General features: G+C 34.9%; 1 protein-coding gene and 1 long non-coding RNA gene across 12 annotated transcripts; one reads left to right on the forward strand and one right to left on the reverse strand.

The window, feature by feature from the left end:
• Positions 1 to 595: 595 nt before the first annotated feature.
• Positions 596 to 10,947, reverse strand: LOC113294959. Of its 11 annotated transcripts, XR_003332747.1 has the most exons (15): positions 10,613 to 10,945; positions 9,972 to 10,108; positions 9,815 to 9,851; positions 9,645 to 9,713; positions 9,314 to 9,355; positions 9,125 to 9,202; positions 7,780 to 7,887; positions 6,328 to 6,411; positions 5,181 to 5,294; positions 3,941 to 4,164; positions 3,276 to 3,385; positions 2,652 to 2,722; positions 2,421 to 2,558; positions 1,390 to 1,522; positions 596 to 1,107 (listed from the first exon to the last, which is right to left on the reverse strand). It is a non-coding gene; the product is annotated as an uncharacterized LOC113294959 (long non-coding RNA). The 11 variants fall into 11 exon arrangements; XR_003332753.1 differs by having other exon boundaries at positions 2,421 to 3,385; positions 3,941 to 3,971; positions 4,057 to 4,164; positions 10,613 to 10,947; XR_003332745.1 differs by having other exon boundaries at positions 2,652 to 3,385; positions 10,613 to 10,947.
• An 895-nt stretch (positions 10,948 to 11,842) lies between these two features.
• LOC113347976 lies at positions 11,843 to 14,008 on the forward strand. Its single transcript, XM_026591669.1, has 3 exons — positions 11,843 to 11,866; positions 12,096 to 12,134; positions 13,436 to 14,008. Exons 1-3 carry the CDS (start codon positions 11,843 to 11,845, stop codon positions 14,006 to 14,008), a joined length of 636 nt encoding a protein of 211 aa, XP_026447454.1.
• The last annotated feature ends 8,396 nt before the right edge of the window (positions 14,009 to 22,404 follow it).

Raw genomic sequence — 22,404 nt, forward strand, 5'->3', positions numbered from 1 at the left:
TAATGTAATCAACACACGAAGCGGGGAGACATCATGTTATAGCAGATTTTGTTCACACTTTCAGTGGTATGTGTCACGGTGACTCTTCTTTAATTAACCTTGCTCTTCTATGTTTTGATCCGACGACTCTAATTAAAATTATTTATTTTAGTTCTTCATTCTATCACGCTTGCTTCTACAACTGCGTGAGCTTTTTAGGTGTCAATGTTGGGTGTTAAAAAAGTGTGTTTCAGCCTAACTCGCATATTTCCCTAAGAAAATAGTAAAAACAAAATTGGCAAAATAAAATTAATGTTTCAGATGTTTGAATTTAAATTATACAACTTCTATATATATATATATGACTAGTGTGAAAACTCCCGAAGCAATAATTTATATAAAACATTACGTATTAAAAAAATAAAAATACAAAAGGTTATTTTACTTGATCTCTATGCAAATTAATATAGTTACTGATTCATGGCACTGCACAACCTTCTTAGTGGCCGATGATGTTGCATTTCCAAATTATTTAACATCATCAATATACAATGCTGGAGAATCATACCTAGCACTATAGCAGCATTTCGTTAATTCTTGACCAATGGGTGTCTGCTAACCTTTTATAGACTGTCGAAGTTAAATATAATATCTAGTTCATTATCGAGCCAATAACGAAACTCCTATAGCCAGATAGCATCTTGATGATTTTATAATTCAAAGATGCATATAATGCCTAAAAGTTTCAGCAATCCCACAATTATTATTCCTCATTTTGGTAGTAAAATTGATTAATTAGTTTGGATTTGCATTTCGTTCCCCTCCTATATGTGAATCAACTTAAATGAGTTTGGAGACTTTCGCATTATCACCAAATATACCGCAAGAAAAGAAGCATAATACCGGTGATTGGACCTGACGTGAATCGAACAGGTAACCTTCTGACTTGAAGTCAGATGCGCCACCATTGCGCCACAGTTCCATAGTTTAAAGAAAGTAAAGAACCTTGCAGCATTTCATAATCAAGGGAGGTAGAGATAGGATTTATAAGGCGCCATATCCCTTGTCGGAGCTCAACCCATCCAGTTTCATCAGACGTGTAAATTCCACAACAAGTAAGAGAGTCGCCTGCCATAACAGCCAGAACACAAATGACTGAACTACGGATACATATAGTAGACTACAAAAAGATATCGATATATATTCTCTAACATCAAGATGAAGTACAAATATAATTTGCAACATTCATTGCTCGGGTTAGTATAAAAGTAACACCAACTGTTTAGGAACAATATAAATTCCAAGGACAATATAATCATGCTAAAAAGCTGGCGTTAATGCTTGTAGCAATATAGTCCATGCATTTCTTTTTTCACTTCTTACTACGGAAGAAGCAATTTTCAAAATTACCTGCACTTGGGACACAATGACACATAAAATAAGCCGGCAGCATCTATGGTCAAAAGAAGTCCATGCAAAGCCCAAATCTGTAAACTCCCAATTCGGGATTTTATTGCAAATGAGGAGAACAGTGCACCACTACCTGTACATGGAGAGAAAGAAAGAGAATCAATTTTCAGTATACCGAGCACTGTAAGTTACCGAAAATGAAGCAAAGTCAAGTACATGTTGCTTTATAATTAAATTTTCTTCTTGATTTAATACCTGAAATCCTTGTTTATTGATTACAATGGAATGGTAATCTATGGGTTAATATTAAGAAAATTTTAACAATAATCTTGTTGTCTCTGCGGCAACAATTGTAATCTGAGAAAGATAAAGAAGTTACTTGGATACTGGGGAAACAAAATTGCACAATATAATCAATGACGAACAATAAGAGCAAAAGATAAATACATTTGTTCCCCTACAGACTTAAGTGAAATGTTTGAGCACCTATTAAGGTCGCTGTTATCTAAATACATATTCAAACCTAAAAGACACTATTTCACTCAAGGTGAAACTCCAAAGAACAACCAAAGTAATTAAGTTAAATAACCAAAACCGACGTCAATTAACCAAGGATGAATTCTAGATAATCACTAAAAGAGTAGTCAGAGAAGAGATAGCAGTAGAAAGCTGTACCCCTTTCAAGCAATGGTGCTGGTAGATAGTTTTAAAAGAAGCAAAGCCAACTGCAAGATGTCTAACCAACTTTTGTTTTTTAAGCAAAGCTTCAACTCATTATCCTACAGAAATTAACGTTATCTGAATGTGTAATCCAACTGGAAAAAAAATTCTAGTCTGCAGAGTTTTATTATTTCTTCCACGTGAGGCAGAAACATTAACCATGGACGAATTCTAGATAATCAAACAAAATAGGTAGTCAGAGAAGAGATAGAAGCATCAAGAAAAATACTGAAACATCGCATGTGTACCATTTCATAACTGACTGTGGGACAATGAAATAATTATAGACAGAAAAGGGAGAGAAGTAAGACCTAAATGAAGGGGACTATTGATTGCATGTTCTGCTTGTATTCATTAAGGGTAACATGTTGAAAATCAACCCCAACTGAGTTTAATAAGCAGCTGTGAGCTTCAAACTCATGTGGATGCCTGTAGTTCCTCGAGTATTCCTAAAATAAATCAGACAACGACTGAGTTTAATTAGGGAGCTAAAGTAAACCGCTCGACTTGTATTCATTAAGGGTAATGTGTTGAAAATCAACCCCCCAACTGAGTTTAATAAGCAGCTGTGAGCTTCAAACTCATGTAGATGCTTATAGTTCCTCGAGTATTCCTAAAATAAATCAGACAACAACTGAGTTTTAATTAGGAAGCTAAAGTAAAACGTTCTTCTTGTATTCATTAAGAGTAACGTGTGGAAAATCAAACCCATAAATTATCTTTCTCCTCTCTTTCGGGCATTTATCACTTGCCCTGACCACACGCATTCAAAATGACACCGAAAACACTAAATAAAAAAATTTAAAAAGAAGGATCCCCGGCATGCTCATTGTGGTAGTCTTGCCAGGATTTACAAATCGGTGTAAAAGCAAGCAGCAACCTTCCGTATACAACATAAACAACACAAATAAAGCACGGGTCACAGAAAGCTCCTCGCAACATCTCTTTCATATAAAAAAAATTAAGCCACCATCCCCTTCAAATTAAACATGATGAAGAATACAATGATATATCTTCAGTTGAACATTATAGCTATTTAGAAATGCTTTAGATGTATAAAAGAACTTATACATGGATAACATAAGGTATACGTATCAGGTGCTGGCTAAAAACATATAAAAGTATCAATTATAATTTCATACCCGATCTTCAGAAAGATAACTTACATGCAAGGATCTTATTGCTGGTTCAACACTGAATATAACCCTTCCATAGGATCTTGAAGGAGAATCTTAGCATTATAAAGGCTACATGGCCTGTTGAACTCAACCTTAATCTGCAAGAAAATATAGGCTCATTAGATAGCAAGCTCATAAAATTTTCTGCAAACAAAATAACACGTGGTTCCTGGAAAACAGGGTCTCCAAAATTTGCAACAATTCAAGGTCTCGACATGTGTTGCGTTGGTCGTTCTACAAAAATATACATATGGCGAGGAATAGATGAGTTACGTCAGGAACTGTTCCACCACTTTTAGGAGTTGTAATGGTTTCATGATAATTAAATCCTAGATAAATTAGAACTTAGAATATTCACCAACTATAACTGACAGAAGTTGATGTAAGTTTACAGGAATATTGCCAGATTTAGTTCCGTCCAGCCACTTTTTATAATACACATTTTATTTTACAAATTCCCAGTTTTTAGGTGAAGTGTATGCATTAAACATTTAGTATTTAATTTTGAAAAGAGAAGAAAGTGTTATTTCGCTCAACAAATTTAAAGTTTAAACAGAAGATCCAAAACCTAACATAGTTCACAACACACAGCAGGGTCAGATTTGACAACCCACGGTATAGGAATTAACGAAAGAGGTCATTGATGAATTTACCTTGCGATCGCTGCACCTACTAAACTTGTCCCTATTTTGGGAAGAGATAAGTTGAAGCAGTCAGTAAAAATTGCTTTGGACCTTGAGAGGTGTGGTGGATGCAAGAGACAACTCACGGTGTAAAGAAGCTGCAATGAATAACAGCTTCCACACATTTTCAAAGACAACAAAGAGCCGCCTCAGGCCAACAAAAATTGTTTCTTCCTTATTAGGGATGTGAGTTCCTGCAATACAAATAATTAGATGCTACATAATTGTCGAAAGCTAGCCGAAACTACAAAGTGTATGAAGAATACAATGATATAGCTCCAGTTGAACATTATAGCTGTTTAGAAATGCTTGAGATGTACAAAAGAAGTTACACATGGCTAACCTGAGGTATACGTATCAGGTGCTGGCTAAAAACGTATAAAAGTATCAATTATAATTTCATTACACCATTTCAGTGAGTACTCTCTTTTCATGATCAAGTCACTCTTAATGATCTTTGAGCTTTGAGTAAAACAAATCAGAAAGACAACTTACACGCAAGGATCTTATTGCTTGTTCAACAGAGACATGCTGAGGCACTCACCTAAGCGAAAAATACTAAAGAAAGCGCTACGTGATATGAATCTGCTCAAAATGGAATCTTATAGTTGGTCCAATTTATATCACTGACTAACGATGGTGCATCAAAAGCATTTGGAACAGAAGACAATCAAGAAAATGCATGAACAGAGATAAGCAAATGATCAAAACAATGGAGCCCGGAGTTACAAAGTTATGGCTCTAAAGAATGATCATTTGTACCCGAATAAGGTCTAGAACTAAGGATTTTGCCAACAAAAGCTTACATGTCACATTTCTCCTAGAGCAATCTGACATCTAAGAGTTCTTAGACCCGAACTTGTCGACACCAACACCTTAATTCTTCTTTCAAATCTTGAACGAACTCGTGTTTTTTTATGGAACATTCATACAAACTTGTGTAATCTTTCATACAAATTTTGTTAAATCGACTATCAGCTAATGCAGTGCTCCTAAGATGAACAATTTTTCCTTCTACATTTCCTGAAAACATAAAGCATATAAAGGATGCTTAAATATCAAAAATAAAAACAGATAAGCAAGAATCCAAGGCTTCTGCGCAACAGGGGAGAAGACCCATAGTAGCAGTAATAGAAAAATAGAAAAACAGGTGTAATGTGAAGCGGATAATTTGTTAGTGCTTAGGTAGAGAGAGCATAGGGAGACTTACGCAATTCTTTCCTGACCACCACCTTGAGACCCAGTACTGTAGAACATTGCAGTAGGTTTGACATCCAAAGATTGTGTTCTCCATAGAACCCCTTTGCATCGAGCTTCCATAATTCTGAATTCGGTAAAGAACACAAAGATAAGCAGCTCATCATCAAAAACATCATTAGGAGTGGCAACAATATTAGCAATAACAGCAGAAAACTAATAAGGGAGAAAATACTCTTAAAATTGATCAATATCAATTGGAAATCAATATAAACAGCAGAAAAACAGGGATCCGGAGGGTGACTATGGTGGTAGCCGGATTTTAGATTTAGCCATGACTAATTATGAAAAAAGAAAGAAAAGGAGTTAGCGATGTGGCACTACGACCGTAGAGATGCGTGTAACATAAATTCTTCCATAAGACGTTACCCCCTTACGCTAGAACAGGTATTTATGAGGGCCTCAACATAGTCAAGTATTTGTGACGTGATATTACATGGCACCAGTTCTATAGATGATTGGTAATGCATTCATAGTATACCTGCCCACATTTAAAAAAATGAGCGACCATATTAAGTAAGCCTGACATCAAAATCATATTAGGTAGTTACATGGCACGCAAATTTGCACTAACTTACATATTCTATACCTAAAGTTCACCAAATAAGGGATCACCGACAGATTCAATGACTTACATCAATAACCTAAAAGAACTTCTCAACATATACTTCAGATGCTGTTCATAGACCTGCATAATCTAATCTACTCCCACAATGATCAGAAAACTGACACATATAAGAGGCCTCTATTCCGCAAATATGACTAATATGGAAAAGTCAGCAGTTACCCAACGAAAATATTATCCCCAACTTGTTCAGCGAAACTATAATCTACTGGAAGAGAAAAAGACGGTAAAAATGGTGTAAAAACTTGTTTTGGGTATAATTTTGTACACACAAACAATCAAAACCAAGCCAAACCAAATGGTTCTTAGCTATTAGCTCTCAATCAGGCTAAATTTTAATATACAATCAAATATGTGGCATCACTAAGTCAACAGAAGCTAACTTCTCAATAAAAACCCAATTACACCAAATTAAAACCCAATGTGATATTGAAAAGAATTACAGATTAAAAATCTAGGGTTTCCACATGTTTACCTTGTTTTTCCATTCCTCTGCTTCGTCTTTGTAATTATACTTTGCCTCCTAAATCAATGTTATAAACTTCGACTCCTAAATTTCCTGCAAACATCAACCACGTAAAGTAAACATAAATCAATCAAAAAGAGAAAAAAATAAAGATTTAAAAATTCTAGGGTTCCAAAATGATTTAAAAATAAATCCTGAATTTCCATAAGAAGCATCTTACTGGCGTAGCTTGTACAGTAAAAAAAAAAGGATCTGGATTACTTTGGTTTATGTAAACCGCGATACATGTCTCAAATCATAAACAAATAGAAGCAGAAGCTTTCTAATCACGTATATCAAACCACACTTATGAAAATCTGTCAAAAATAAGAAATCAACAGCTTATTTAGCTGTATTGCAAAATGTTAAAATAAATAAACAGATCAATTGTCAATACAAACATCTTCAGCAAAGACAATACAAAGGTAGTTAAGAGTTTGAGAAATGAAGATAGCAGCTAGTGCGTAGCTACACACGGGTGTTTCTAGAAGGGTGCTCCGAATTTCTTGATGTTGTGTTTATCTTCGTTGTTGTTTCTACTTCCTCTCTATATTCACCTAGCTAGCAAAACGTAATACGTGGCTTTTGATCCACCAGTTCACATAAAATACACACCATTCACTCCAAAAACCATATTTAGCAAAAGATAAAAAACAAAGGCATAGAAATTAAATTCCAACGATATTATATTGAATCAACATCAACACAATCACAAAGATTATATCGTCGCCAAAATCCGACATTGATGCCCTTAGTATGGGACAACTCTTTTCAGTCCCTTCCCATTTTCATCCCCAACTTCCTTAACATTTATGTACATTTCTATTTTTTCTTTTTTGCTGAATACAACTGATGGGTGTAAATGGGATTTTTCATCAAAGAATATTACTTCAGCTGTGCAGAACATAAAAAATTGGTCACCCCAAATTTTTCTTATTCAAACAGATTTCATTTGTTCGATGAAGTAGAACCATAATTTTGGATTACTACCATGCCTCCCAAAGTAATATCTCCCATCCTAAAGGTCAAAAAGTAGATTCAAGGAACATGTCAAGCCATATACTGAAAATCTTCATCAAATTACTGTAGTTATACAGAAAGACTGACATCACAATTGAATATTGAAAGTTTCTTTAAAACTTTGTCTAGACTTGCTTGATAGGAATGTCTTGTTTTACTCAAAGCGAATTTCTACAAATAAGACGTGCATTACGTAATAAAATATTACACATATTACCTTCCAGTTTGTTGCGAACAACAACTCAAAACTATGAAAACCATAGTTCTATGGTCTACTGGGAAAATACCTTGAATACCCAATCTAGTAGTATACTGAGAATCGGGATATCCAGATGCTAATAAATAGTTACTTTCTTGCCATTTAATCATAATGCAGAATTTATAGGTTCCAAATTACTCTACCATTAACAGGATCTGACGGCAGCAAGCTCATCATGAGAAGAGGTCCACATTGATCTACAGAAACCCAGAGTTCCCTAGGTATTCTGACTGTATCTTCGTGCTGGCATACTGAGACAAATTTAATTAGCGAGATATATCTGGATAATACGTATAGTTAGTTAAGCTTACGAAAAAAATCAAGTAGACTGGTTATAACTTATATCTGAGACACCCTCAATAACTGAGGGGACTTCAAAACTTGAAAAGGGTATAAAGGATGGGTAGCCTAATTAAAGTGCAGCCTCAGAACAATTCTTCTCTGAGCTGAGTATGCTATTACTGCTAGGATTTACCAATTGGTGTAAAAGCAAGCAACAACCACATGAATACAGTCTAAACAACACAAATAAAGAACAAATCGCAAAATGTTCCTCGTAACATCTCTATCATATACAACGATTACGCCACCATTCTTTCAAATGTACACATGTTAAAGAGTACAATATATATCCTGTTGAATGTTATAGATTTTAGGTTTTCTTGAAATGTACAAAAGAACATATTCATGGATAACCCAAGGCAAAGACCATTACTTTTTTGTAACGGTAGCTACGGGCCGTACACTTCAATTCAGCGGTTCACGGTGCTCAACTTACTGAAGATAATTATCTTCCCTAATGGTTATGCAGTGTAAGGCTCACTTTGTGATGAAGATACTAATGAGCTGTGTCAACTCACTCCGTTGTGCGTTCTACATATATAATTGTGGACCATTCAACTGGATAAAGTAATACAGCTTAGAGATACATAAGAATCAGGCACCGGATGTAACTCTGAGACTTCAGGCATCTTCACAGAACGCCCTCTTTTACAGATACATCCTAGCAACACAATCTAAATAGAAAACATGCACCCTAAAGAAAACAGAATATACCCCTGCATCACATTCTTTTTTGGTCAATCGAACCAATGCCTCTTGTACATTTTCCGCTAGTATGGGCTTTCTTCCAAACTCTAACGGTTTGAAGAATTTCAGTAAGCAAAGATTCTTACCCCGCATATTTTTCAATCCCATAGCCATACATATGAATTTATGGTGGCGCGTCAGGATCAATTTAGCCTGTCCCTCTTTGAGATCCAACTCCTGAAGATTACTACTTTCTACTAATTGAAATATTAACATACACCATGCAAGGCTTGCATTTCTCTCATTTACAATGTTTTATGGCAGTCTAGATAGAGAATCTGCATCCCCATTGGCCACCTAACAATCATAACTGCTACTTCCCAGCGATCCCCATCTTTAATAATTACTAAAATAATAATTTAAGTGACTCTCAAGTAAGATTCAGTATGAGATTAGTACCTGAAATCCCTTGCGCAATTGCCACATGAGCAAGCGTCATTTTTCCGTTCATATCACCATTGAGTAATAGTTAGGAACCTAATAATCAAAATCCCACTTCGTAAGCGACTATTAAAACAGCCGATGAACTTAAAAAGTTTAAACTCAACAAAATAAATGACACACCAACTTGTAATCCTTATCAATTACCTGCATACGCTCATCAACATGAAAATCCCATTGTGTGTCTACCTGCAACAATATTGTAGTTAGTGTTCTATAAGGAAAATTGAATATTTCTAAAGAAAACGCTTAAGGAAGGTTGTAAGCTAATAGTCTTCCAGAATAAAACTAAATTACTTTCCCTGAAACAAAACGGAAACACGAAGCACAGATTAAATATAGACAAAACCAAGTCATTGTAGTCAATTCTACACGCCTTTACAATCAAATCTTCTAAAGTTAGAGAAATGATGCCTTACTTTCTACTAAGTTAAAGAATCACAAAACTACATGAAGAGTCATCAAATTTGTAACTTACCACTGTTCTCATAGTTAATTTATCGTCATCGAGAACATGGCTTATGCTCCCCTATTAGCCTCTGAAGACCTGCAATAGTGTAAAATTCAAGACTTCGTTTTCAAAAATAAAATAAAATTGCATTAGGACCATGAGCTCTAGCCAAATGGTCTTTGGATATTCGAACTTACCTAAATTTGTCGGTGCAGAAGAAAGTCTTGAGCACAACTGATGATGCAGGGGCATAAGAAACCCATCAACAACATAAGGAAAAAAACTAGTCCGAAATTTTAGTAAGGACACATGATGTAATCATGTCTGGAGGACAAAGTATAAGGGTGGTGATACCTTCTGGATGAACATAATCAATCAACGAATAAATAGAGGAGTGGTGCAGTTAATTTCACATTTACACCATCCTTACAACTGAAGAAGAACCATGCTTGTATCCTTGTGCCATCTTACTGGAGTAGTTCTGCATAAGCCTACGTGTATGAGATACACATTAAAAAAACTGAATCAGAATCTTTTTCCTAAACAGTATATTACTAACTCAAGACTATCCACATTCACAATTCTATAGTATTAGGTATATTACAACATTCATAAACAGGCTTGACAGCAAGTCCAAGGAAGACCTGAGCTTTAAGCTTATTAGGACTTTCCAAAGCAATTAGGTCAGTACCACAGTGTACGTAGAATATTGCCAGCTTTAATTATAATTATATAACAAACTAAATTTTTAATAAACACAATTTCCTAAAAGACTTGAGCTTTGAGCTTATTAGGAATTGTCAAAGGAATCAGATGAGCATCATAGGATATGTAGAATGAGATAAAACGCTAGACTTGTCCTCTCCAAATTGATCAACAAAATCGTCAAAATCACATAATTAAAATTAAGAATACGATTAAATAATAAAAATTAATTTACATCATCTATCTAAAATTATTGGTGAGACATTAAACAAATAAGAAGAAGATAATACCTGAATCTGATTTTGTTAAAGATTAGAGTTGAAGTTGAATAAGTAAATTTCCATTAACGGAAAGAACCGACCATGTTTTAGGTTTAGTGTAGTTCCTGTTTAATGGGTTCCATTCTATGAATTAATTAGCAATACAGTTTGATGGAGTCGTCGTTTCAAGCATTCTCCTTGATGGTATTGGGGTAGGGCGTGAAGCATCCGGAGGATGCGGCGGAGCTTCTTCTCCCCCTTCGTTGAGTTGATTCTAGTTCTCTCTCTAGATAGGTTCCTCATGCTTCGATTTCTTCTTCCTCCTTTTGTTGCAGAAATTAAACCTAAGGAGAAAGACAATAAACGTGAAGATTGAAATCAATTAATCTAATAGCCCGTTCGTTTCAGGTAATTGGGAACCCAGTAATTGGATTCCAAGGGAATAGGCCCAATTTCCCTGAACCGAACGGCCCAAAAAAATTTAGAATTGGATTGCTAAGGAATCCAATTCCCTCCTATGGGCTCTATTCTATTGCATTGGTGGGTGGGTGGAAAGGAATTTGATTCCGTAAAAAACAAAGGGAATTGAGCGAAAATTACGAATCTGTCCCTCTGAAAATCTGGTTTTCTTTTTTCATTTTACTGAATAACCATTCGTATAGGTACTGAAATCGATCTGAGATCGAGAGAGAAGAAGAGATCGAGATTTTCTAACCATCTGAGATCGAGAGAGAAGAAGAGATCGAGAGTTTCTAACCATTTCGTTCGATCTGAGATCGAGAGAGAAGAAGAGATCGAGAGTTTCTAACCATCTGAGATCCAGAGAGAAGAAGAGATCGAGAGAGAAGAATAAAGAAACCACTGAAGAATGAGAGATGGAGAAATACGATGATTAGGTTAGGGTTTTAAATTCTCGTATTTTCTTTCTTCTCTATCTTTATGTAATTTCATTTTTTTTAACTGCTCGTTTTGTTAGGGTCTTGATTTCTTTTCAGTTTGTTGCAGGAATGATTGATTAAAAGACCAATTATCATCTCAATTGGATTTTCGGCTTTGTGATAATCGATCATCAACTCAGGAACAATAATTTCTTCCACAAGAACTCTAACTTTCATTTTCAACAGTACCTATTTCTTCTTCTCCCGACTCAATCAACTACAGTATTATCAGCGTTTCCCTTTGATTCAACTAATAAGAACTTTCAAGGTATAATTCGTTCACCAATTTCATTTAAATTGATTTCGGTAATTTTTTAGTTTTATGATAAAATTAGCTTATGCATGTGTATGTTGGGTTTATGATATAATCCATGAAATCATCTTTTAACTGTCTCTTGATTGTGTTATGTTTTTTTTTACTTACTGATCTAATTACAGCTTTAGTTTTTCGTTGGTTTTTGCCTTTAAAAGTTCTGGCTGCACTTTTAACTATTGAATCTAAATTTGTGTTAGATTATGAGTACATGTTTATGTTTAGTCTTTGATCGTAAAGTTGGCTATGATTACAAAATAAGCTTGTGTGTGAGAAGAATTTATTTGATGAATGGGCTAAGGTAATTTCAAACCATTATTAAATATATTCCTTTCTATTTAATTAGCTGTGTCTCTAATTTCTCCTCTAATGAGCATCTTCAGTGTCTAATAGATTCTTGTGTAATTTATTTTGTACCCTGTTTTGACAATGAACACCATAATCTTCCATGCATTGGTTCCACATGGTTTGGTAACTTAGGTTAGGATGGGTCCTTGTTGGCTGTATTTGGAATTGAACATGTTGTTTAGTATCTCCACCCCCTTTGCTCTTTGCATTTGTGGGTTGTTGTTACCTTCTAATATGTGATTACCTTCTTATGTTACACCTGATGCATAACATGTAGTTCCATAAAGTTAGCAGAGACAATTAGGAATGCTCACGTTCTTGTCACGACAAACTTGAATTATTTTGGTTAATTTAGAAAAAGGACTCTTAACAATACTTAGAACTGCAGTTGTCAATCGTTGATGCAGATCAATTGCCACCTCTTTTTTGCCTTATGAGAGAGAGAGAATGTGTACTGAGGTGTTTACATTTGAATTATTATGGGTTTGGTATATCTTGATGTATCTCTGTGATTTGGGATTATCATTTTGGTAAAAAATTGCATTTGGTGATTTTGTCCTGTTTATATTACATGATGAGTAGTGATAGTTTATCAGAAATACTGTTATCTATTGTAACTGGTTTGCTAATGAAAAACGTAATACAACAATACACTACAGAGATAAGTAAGAAGTATCACCATATGAAGAATTGTCACAAGTATTTTTGGTTGAATAGACGGTGTATGTTTGGTTCCCAGTTTCAACTCAAGTTTTCTTTTGTGACTCAATCGGATCTGAAATGGGTAATCCTCTTATCTGGTTTCAGCTCCATTCACTTGTGACCTAATCTGATTTCTTGTGATTGTTCTGCATTCTTCAGCTTTACTTAAAATAGTGTTTTGCTTGTGTATTATTGGCTGGTAGTCAAATGGAACAGTTCCTAATTCATACAATTATTGTTAGCTTAGAGTCTCTTCCGCCTCTTGATTTAAGTTGTAATTCTCCCACTGGTGTTGTTCCTAATCAAATGGGTAATCATAGAAATCCTGGATTGAATGACATGATTTAAAACTTGGGTGTTGAAATAGACAAGACTAGAATAAAGTGTTATTAATTGTGTTCTGACCTTTCTAAATGGAATTAAGTCGCAGGCATTGGTCTAATATCTTTAGTTCTAGGTCTGCAACTCTCAGATTACTGCACTGTTATTGCACTGATACTCAGTGCACTGTTTATTTTAACTGCACTGATACCCAATTTGTGGATTTTGCAGTCTCATCCAAGTATAAAGGGAGTGTATGGGAAAGTTTTTCCTCATTTGGACGCATTGGTTGAAATATTTGCTGAAGATAGAGCAAATGGTAAAGGAGCTGCTTCTTTAGCTGAAGAGTTGGAAGAGATAGATAAAGAAGATGAGCAAGAAAGGGAGAACGAAACAAAACAGGAAACTGAACAAGAACAAAGTAACCAATCTGGATCAGTGGACGAAGCCAATAACAGTAATGATAAAGGTAGGAGGAGGAAGAGGGTTAGATCATCTTCTTTGGATGTTGTATCTGGTGAATCAAGTGGTGATTCGAATGGTCTTAATCTGATGGCTAATTCTTTCAGCAAGTTTGTATCAGGCACTCTTTCACATTTTGAAGCAATTCGTAGTACATTGGCCCAAGAATCAGACACCAACAAACAGTTGTTTGAGGAGTTACAGAAGATTGATGGTCTTACTGATGATGATGTGATAGATGCTGCTTCGATTATACTTGATTCATCTACGAAGACCAAAATGTTTTTCGGGATGGAAGAAGGGAAGAGGGCTCACTATGTGAAGAATAGAATACTCAAGTAGTAGTGAAAAAAAGAAGCTTCAGAAGATGGCAAGACCTCTTGATGACAAATCTAGGTTCAAATTTGTTTTGAAATTTAACTCTTCATACACAAGTGGAACAATAGTCATCCATGGTTCAAATTTGTTTTGAAATTTTGAATTCTTAAATTTTTGAGTTTTAGCTTTATTAGAAGTTTCAAGGATATTTAAGTAAATAATAGATTTGAATTACAATGGAATCCAATTATCCCAACCAAACAGATTTTGTTTTACCATGTAATCCTTTTCTTGGAATCCAATTCTAGGAATTGGATTACCCTGTAATCCAATTCCTGAGGTTTGAAAAACTTGAACCGAACAAATAGTAAGAGAAAACTGTATTCTAGAGACGAAAGAGGAGAGAGACTGTGTTTTGAGAGTTCTGCATGAATCTTTGTACGACACAAACAATAACCCTCCCATATTCCCGCACCGTAACATAGCCTATCATTCCTGGCCGTCGAAGTCAAAACTCCATCCGGATATTTCCGGCCGCCGGATCATGGTCCCCGTTGAATCCTGACCATCTAATGATTCTCAAATCTAAGAGTCAAACACCACCTTTTGTTTTATTACAGTGATTCAGTGTTATTACATATAATTTACATTGTTATTGTTATAAACATAAAACGCCTCATTGATCCCTCCAAACGCTACTGTTAGAGAAAAGTACAAATCTTTTCACAAAGATGGCGGATCAATCCCCGTCGAATGCGAACTTAAAATAATTTAACTAAGTGACCGGTGGGAATAACAATTGAATGGTGGGTGGTTTCGTGTCGTTTGAAACACTAAATTTTTTACTTATCCACTGCATAGAAAATAACTAAAAGAGGAAAAAAGAAATAAAAACATAAGCTGCTATTTGGAATAACAACATCTGAAATGCGGAAAAAAAAATCAAAATATACCATTAATTTTTACCTTGTTTTTAGTTTTTCTTTTCTCATTACCTAGGTGTCATCTTATGTGATCTTTATTTTTTGTATCTCCTTTCCCATATCAATATTGTTAAAATTGTTGACAGTGATCTCATTACATTAAAAGCAACAATGGTGAGAGACTCAATTTTGATAAATTTTGATCATGTTCAGTAATGGTTTTATCTCATGGGTTATGATTCATATGTTTTCTATATATCTTGGGTATTCATAATCGTGATCTTGGTGAAAGGTATTCATGTTTCTTGCAAAGAAATTCAAAATCCATATTCATATGAGTATCTTTTGCATTTTATTGATGCTAATGATCTCTTCATCGCCTAATAAATTTCTTTCTCAAGCTGTTAGAACTTCTCTTGTTAAGGATCTTTGCAGAATAATGGTTTCTTTTCTTTAATAGAGATATGGCTTTAGAAAATGTGATGTCTATTTGTCTTGTGTTGTCTACACTATCTATATGTCCAGTTTATATTGGTTATTTAGTATTGATGAGATAAACTCATGTGTTCTCTTTATATCGCACCTGTAATTGGTTTATTATGTTTAATGAATGGTGTAGCCACTGTCATAAACTTACATCTAATTTCCACCACCAAACTTCCCCTTGTTCAGTCCAGAATTCCTGACTCTTTTTGGGTTGAAGCGTTGTCTATGAAAAATTAGATAGTCAACATATCACCATCAGCCTCCATTGGTTTCTTATCTCCTTTTCAGAAACTCTTTAACGACGTTCCCGATATAATTTCTTGGAGTCCTTATTTTCAAAATTAATAATAATTATTATTATTGTGTTTCGGTGCAATTTGTTGCTAGGCTCCCAACCCAACTCTCCGCTGATATTGTACCTAATTTTGATTATGATTAATTGAGGCCTTTGTGGCCTTTTTTTTAAAATAATAATAATAATAATCTTGGAGTCCTTTGGTTCTGCTTGCTATTCAGGTAGATCCATCTGTTAGCTCTACCCTTGAACTGGGTACGTAGTAAACATTATATTTTTTTCGGCTACAACAACAAAAACAAGAATTGTCAATGCTTGGATCCAACAAATGGAAAATGAAAACGAGGGGTACCAAAATACACCATCAACTTTTTCTTAAGCAATCGGTATGGACAAACTCAACATAACTCCGAGAGTTCAACTCGATCAAGAAATAGTATCTAGATTTATCTCTCTCCCTTTCTTGCAATTATAACGTTTACAAACTCAAATCCGTGAACCTATTTACATAGAGATTACTTGGATGGCATCAAAGACCAATGTCCAAGAATCAGTCAGGTCGTATCCAACAAAATAGGCCAGATGTATCTACTATGATTGATTAACGCACAATTCTGTGATATTTCAATTATAAAGATAAACAATATAATGCGGAAAAAAAAACAAACAAACACCAGAAGTTTTGTTAACGAGGAAACCGCAAATGCAGAAAAACCCCGGGACCTAGTCCAGATTGAACACCAAACTGTATTAAGCCGTTACAGACACGATGCTACTACTAATTAACTTCAGACTGGAATTTAGTTGAGCCATAATCGAGTCTCCCAATGATTAAGATAAAGTCGCGCTCCTTACGCCTCTTGAATCCCAGCAGCACTCCGCACAATTGGTTCCCTTAGCTGACGTCACACCAATTAAGATAAGAGTTGCTTCAACTCAATTGAAGACTTTAACCAATCTCTCTCCTACAGATTAAACTTATATATGATTTCTTTTACAATCAAAAAGTTTAATCAAAGGTGATGAAAATCGATAGCAATAGACAAATTATAGCTAACCTCAAAATCCGGACTTATGCAACCCGAAGTGCAGCCGAGATTATTATTCACCTCACAAGTATAAAAATTGTGGAATCAACGAAGTTTGAGATGAAGAGAACTTTGATGATTTCTATCTATCTTGATCAAGTGAGCAGCTCAACAATCGATCAAGATCAGGATACTCGAGTTATCAAGATAAAAGATAACTGGACCTGGCTTCACGAATCCCTATGAAATCTTTTTAGTCACTTGTTGATGGGTGAAAATGATTTGTTGGTTTTTTAGGAAAGTGGAGACTCGAGCATACGTGCGGAGACTCCTCGACCGAGCAAATTTCCTAAACCTTTTGCAGACAGATGCACTGCACGGGAGTGCTTTGAGTTCGAGAGATCAATCTATAGGACTCGGGCCTAAACCAAGACAATGGTCGTTTCAAAGTCAATTCGGTCACAAAGAGGGATGAGGGTCGATCTGTAGGAGGGAAGATGAGAATTCTGTGAGATCAATGATGATCAAGGATTGTGGATGTGTTGTAGACTTCTGCAAGTCTTCTGTGAAATGTTGAGTTCAAATAAGTTCCGGTTGATTGAATTCTGCTTCGTCGAGAGTTCCTGTTCAGATGAGGATTCTTGTTGTTCAATCGTGGATTCAAAAACTTATTTATATTGCAAAATAGTAGAAACATTGATCCCCAGTAAGTGTGACGGTTGCTGGAGTAAAAGAGTGGGAAAGTGGGAAATCATGATTGAAACAGTTCCACGTGCGTGGGAGAATTGGTTGATTTCCCATCCACTACTTTGCTAAATCCTTCAACTGCTTGCACGACTTACTCACATTTCTCATCGTGGGTGTACACATGAAGTTTTCCAAAAGCTTCGATTGATCTTCTCCTTCAAACGATAGAACGCAATGCTGATTGTGGTGATCCTATGTTTCTCACTACATTTATATCCTAGTCCTAGACTTAACTAATTGTAGACTAGAAATCAAGATATAGTTTTGACAACTAAATTTGACAACAAGCTTGAGATAGCAACACTTGTGAGTTCGACCGAGCAATGCTCTAACAATCTCCCTCTTTGTCAATTTTAGTGACAAAATTATCAATACATATGGACTAGAAAAAAAAACTTTTTAAAAAAGACTCATCGAATCCATCATGCCTTGATTTCCTTGGTTTCTTCAAATCCTTGAATTATTCGTTACTTCATGTTGAAATGATTCTGAACGTGTTCAACTCAGCAAGCATCGTTATTGTTGAAGATCCCTAGCGATAACAACATTAAAAACAAATATTCTCAATCGTCGTTATACAGAAACATAATATTATCATCTTCTTGAAAGTTTAATTGTATCCCAACTCTGAAGTAATACTACGTTGATATGTTTCTCCCCCTTAATCAATACTTACATGTTTTGCTAATAGGTAAAACCTATAGATTATTGATTCACTCCCCATTACATAATGATCCGTAAACTACATGTATGTAGTATGAAACCACTAAATAATCCTTCCTCTTTTTGTCAATAAAATTGGCAAAGGTACGAAAATCATGGGGTCGTAATAAATACAACCAAAAGATATGTCAAGTTTTAAGGAAGTTAGAGATACTACATTATAACATAGTTAAAATGCAACTCCTCGTATCAACTTTATTTATATGATGTCACATAGTAAGAAAATACTTAGCGCTCATATAGGAGATTTAAGATACAAGCATCCCCTTTAAATTCCACAGCCACACACCCCACAAAGATATAACAATTAAGCACAAATTCATTTAAGAACTCTCCCCCATTTGATGTCATTCCAGGGAGAACAACATGAGTGATCTTGCTTTATGGAAAAGAATGATTTTTTCGGACATTAACAAATCACATGGATTTGTATCCGGAAAATCGACTTTTAAAACAATCTCAATGCCAGTTATGGACAAAAAGATAATTTTAATCGATTTGACTCAACATAAGAAAATCATGCGGAGTGCGTCAAGAAGTAAAAACACAGAAGTGTGATCACGACTAGATCATTACTGGGAGAAAATTCTCAAAGTATTTGTTTTATTTTCCGTTTATAAAAACATAATAGATTTAACTTCTGAGCATATATGAAATACTCAATTCACGAAAAACATAAAGGCACATATATTTCATAAGACTTTTGCAACAATTAAACCAATAATGATTACATACTGCAAGTTCATCTTCCAACAACTCTAGAATTTAAATAAATAAATCTAAGAACATAAAAGATGAAAAGCGTTGGAAATAGCTTGTGTAATCACAATTTTTGCGATACCAAACCCTAGTTATCCTTCTCAAAGGTAAGAATAAATTCTCACAAGAAGTTTCCTAGACAAATAAGAGAAATATAAAAAAAAATAACATGTATTTCATAATCTTATACTTCGTCTATTTCTTCATACCTTTCTGCAACTCCATCGAAGAATGAGTCACCAACATCTTTCACCCGTTGAATGGTTGATATGTTGTATTCCTGACTTAGCACGCCAACATTCCGCTTTACAATACGAATATGTTGTCTAAGTTTTTTATATTCAAAGATTAGCCTTTTCTGGTTTCTAATCATGACTTTTTGCTTTTCGATCATCTTGAACTGACCATCAATGAGCTGATTTAATTGCAACTGGAGGTTAGCAATTTCAACCTTAGAGTCATTCTGAGCGTGAGTCAGATCCTTAAAGGAATCAACAATCCAGAAGTTATGTTCTTTCTTTAAAACAATCCTTTTCAGCATTGTTTCATAGAGGGAACTTCCTTCCTTTCAGTCATCATCATCAAGAACGATGGTTTCATGACGACTTTTTGAGTTTTTCATTCTTTTGCAGAGATGAAAACTAGAACTCAACTAATTATTCTTTTAACCAAAGATTTATGAACAATAGGAATTCTCTACCTACTTTTATAAGGAAAACCTAAGGTTTATCTCCTCCATGTTAAGGTACTGAACCGGTTACGGTCCGGAGCAAGAGGAGGTTACCGGGTTGACAACTAAAACAAGACTAGTTTCCTCTTCTTATAACAACAGATTCTCATCTCAATAAAATTAGTGTTCTAGATAAACTGGAGATTAGAGCTCTTGGAATAACACTGTTGTAAAAGTAATTGCTAAAACAAAACGGATAATATTTGCCTATTGTAATACTTAATTATTTTTCAAATAGATACAACAAAAAAATAGTCAAACAAGAATCAGACTTGAGCAATCTCAATATCAGTTCAATCTATGATAAGTGTATAGTCCTTATAACTCTCAAGTTAGTTTCAAGAAAACATCTGTCGAGGTTAATCATCAAAGTGAGAAAGAGTCTCACCATTAGTATTAAATGAAGATACTTCGATATCGATTTTCTTGTGACTTTGTCTATGTTTTCTCTCTTTTCTTTTATTACGTTTTTTTGTGAGGTTTTGATCTATTTTTCTTTGTTACAAGGAGGTTCAAAAATTCCTCTTTAGTTGAATGTTTTTCTAAAGAAAGGTTTCCTCGAGGAACAAGACGAGGACCTCTTGAGATTCTTTTCAGAGAGTCAGAATCACTTGGATTCCATTTTCTGAACTTAGATCTCCCAGAATTACTTTCATTATTAGTAGAAGAGCTGATATTTGTAGTGTTATTAGACACTTTATTATAAAAGTTTTTGTGCTTATGGAATTTTCCTGAAGAATCACCCAGATTATTTCTTCAATAAGTTTTCTGGTTTTCTGCACAGTTAAAATCTACTGTAGTCAGATTTTTTACTTCTTTAATTGCAAAGTTAAGCAGCTTCCGAAGATCAAAAATCTGTTTCTTTCTAGAATAATAATTCAGAGCAATATGATTTTTCCTTCCGCAGTGCGAGCAGATTCGTGGAATAAAAACTTTTGTTGTGTTATCTCTACTAATAGCTTCTTTTGATGCTGGCAGACAGCGTAAACGTTTCTTACCAGATATCTTCTCGGAAGTAACTTTCTCAATGCTAAGTAATGTCACAGGGACAATAACATCATACAATTGAGGTAATTTTACTTTTTAAAACAGAGTTTTATTCTTTCAGTGAGATTCACTGTTCCTGGGCTAATAGGAGATATGCAACTAGTTTCTCTTTTTCAACACGAAGGCAGTCTAATTCTGATGAGTGAGACTTGAGTAAATGTTCTTCTCTTATTGTACTTTCTCTGATAGTATCTTCAAGCATACTAATCTTTTCATTCCGAATAGTAGTTTCTTGAACAAATTTTTGCATATCGTCAGAAAAAGTTTTAATATAACCAGAGAGTTCATGTTCCCTATCAAGGGACTTATCAAGCTCATCAAAATAACGAGCACACTTTTCCTCAAGATCTCTAATTTTAGAGGCTTGAAAATCAATGATCTCAGTGGATTTTTATAAACTTCTGGTAAGTTCCAATTCAGATTCTGATATTAAACCATTAGTAATTGACATATTATCAGAAACTGACAACATGTGTTCTTTTCCTCTGGATACGGAAGAATCAATTAAGGAGTTATTCTTTGAGGTAAGTCTCAGACACTTGGTGTAATCAAAATCGGCAAAAGATATTTTTGTACGTGAGTACAGATTCCACAAGATTGGCAAACACGTACTTATCAGGTCTTAACGTGTTTGCCTGCTTTGATACCAATTAAAAACGAGGGGGTACCAAATACACCACCAACTTTTTCTTAGGCAATCTGTATGGACAAACTCAACACAACTCCGAGAATTCAACTTAATCAAGGAAGAGTATCTAGAGTTATATATATATATATATATATATCTTGCAATTAGAACGTTTACAGAATCAAATCCGTGAACCTAATTACAATGAGATTACTTGGACGGTACCAAAAACCAATGTCCAAGAATCAATCAAGTCGTATCCAACAAACTAGGTCGGATGTATCTACTATGATTGATTAGCGCACAACCTGTGATATTTCAATTATAAAGATAAAAAATATAATGTGGAAAAATAAATAACACAGACACCAGAAGTTTTGTTAATGAGGAAACCGCAAATGCAGAAAAACCTCTGAACCTAGTCCATATTGAACACCAAACTGTATTAAGCCGCTACAAACACTAGCCTACTATCAATTAACTTCGGACTGGAATGTAGTTGAGCCCTAATCGAGTCTCTCACTGATTAAGGTATAAGCGCGCTCCTTATGCCTCTTGAATCTCAGCAGGACTCCGCACAATTGATTCCCTTAGCTGACGTCACACCAATTAAGAGTTGCTTCAACTCAATTGAAGCATTTAAACTAATCTGCCGGATTAAGCCTATATATGATTTCCTTTACAATCAAAAAGTTTGATCGAAAGTTATGGAAATCGATAGCAATAGACAAAGTATAGCTAACCTCAAAATCCAGACTTATGCAACCCAAAATGCAGCCTAGAATTTTGTGAGATAAATGATGATCAAGGATTGTGGATGTGTTGTAGACTTCTACAAGTTTTCTGTGAACTGTTGAGTTCAAATATGTTCCGGTTGATTGAATTCTGCTTCGTCGAGAGTTCATGTTCATATGAGGATTCTTGTTGTTCAATCATGGATTCAAAAACTTATTTATATTGCAAAATAGTAGACACATATCCCCAGTAAGTGTAACAGTTGCTGGAGTAAAAGAATGGGAAAGTGGGAAATCGTGGTTGAACCAGTTCCACGTGC

This window comes from Papaver somniferum, chromosome 1 (assembly GCF_003573695.1).
Source record: "Papaver somniferum cultivar HN1 chromosome 1, ASM357369v1, whole genome shotgun sequence".
In the NCBI taxonomy this organism is placed as follows: domain Eukaryota; kingdom Viridiplantae; phylum Streptophyta; class Magnoliopsida; order Ranunculales; family Papaveraceae; genus Papaver; species Papaver somniferum.

Excerpts from the sequence above, each read along its gene's own strand:
- LOC113347976 (XM_026591669.1), top strand. The coding sequence starts at position 11,843 with ATGATAAAATTAGCTTATGCATGT. Across the intron at positions 11,867-12,095 it reads TAAAATTAGCTTATGCATGT|CTTGTGTGTGAGAAGAATTT; the intron begins GTATGTTGGGTT and ends TTACAAAATAAG. Across the intron at positions 12,135-13,435 it reads TATTTGATGAATGGGCTAAG|TCTCATCCAAGTATAAAGGG; the intron begins GTAATTTCAAAC and ends TGGATTTTGCAG.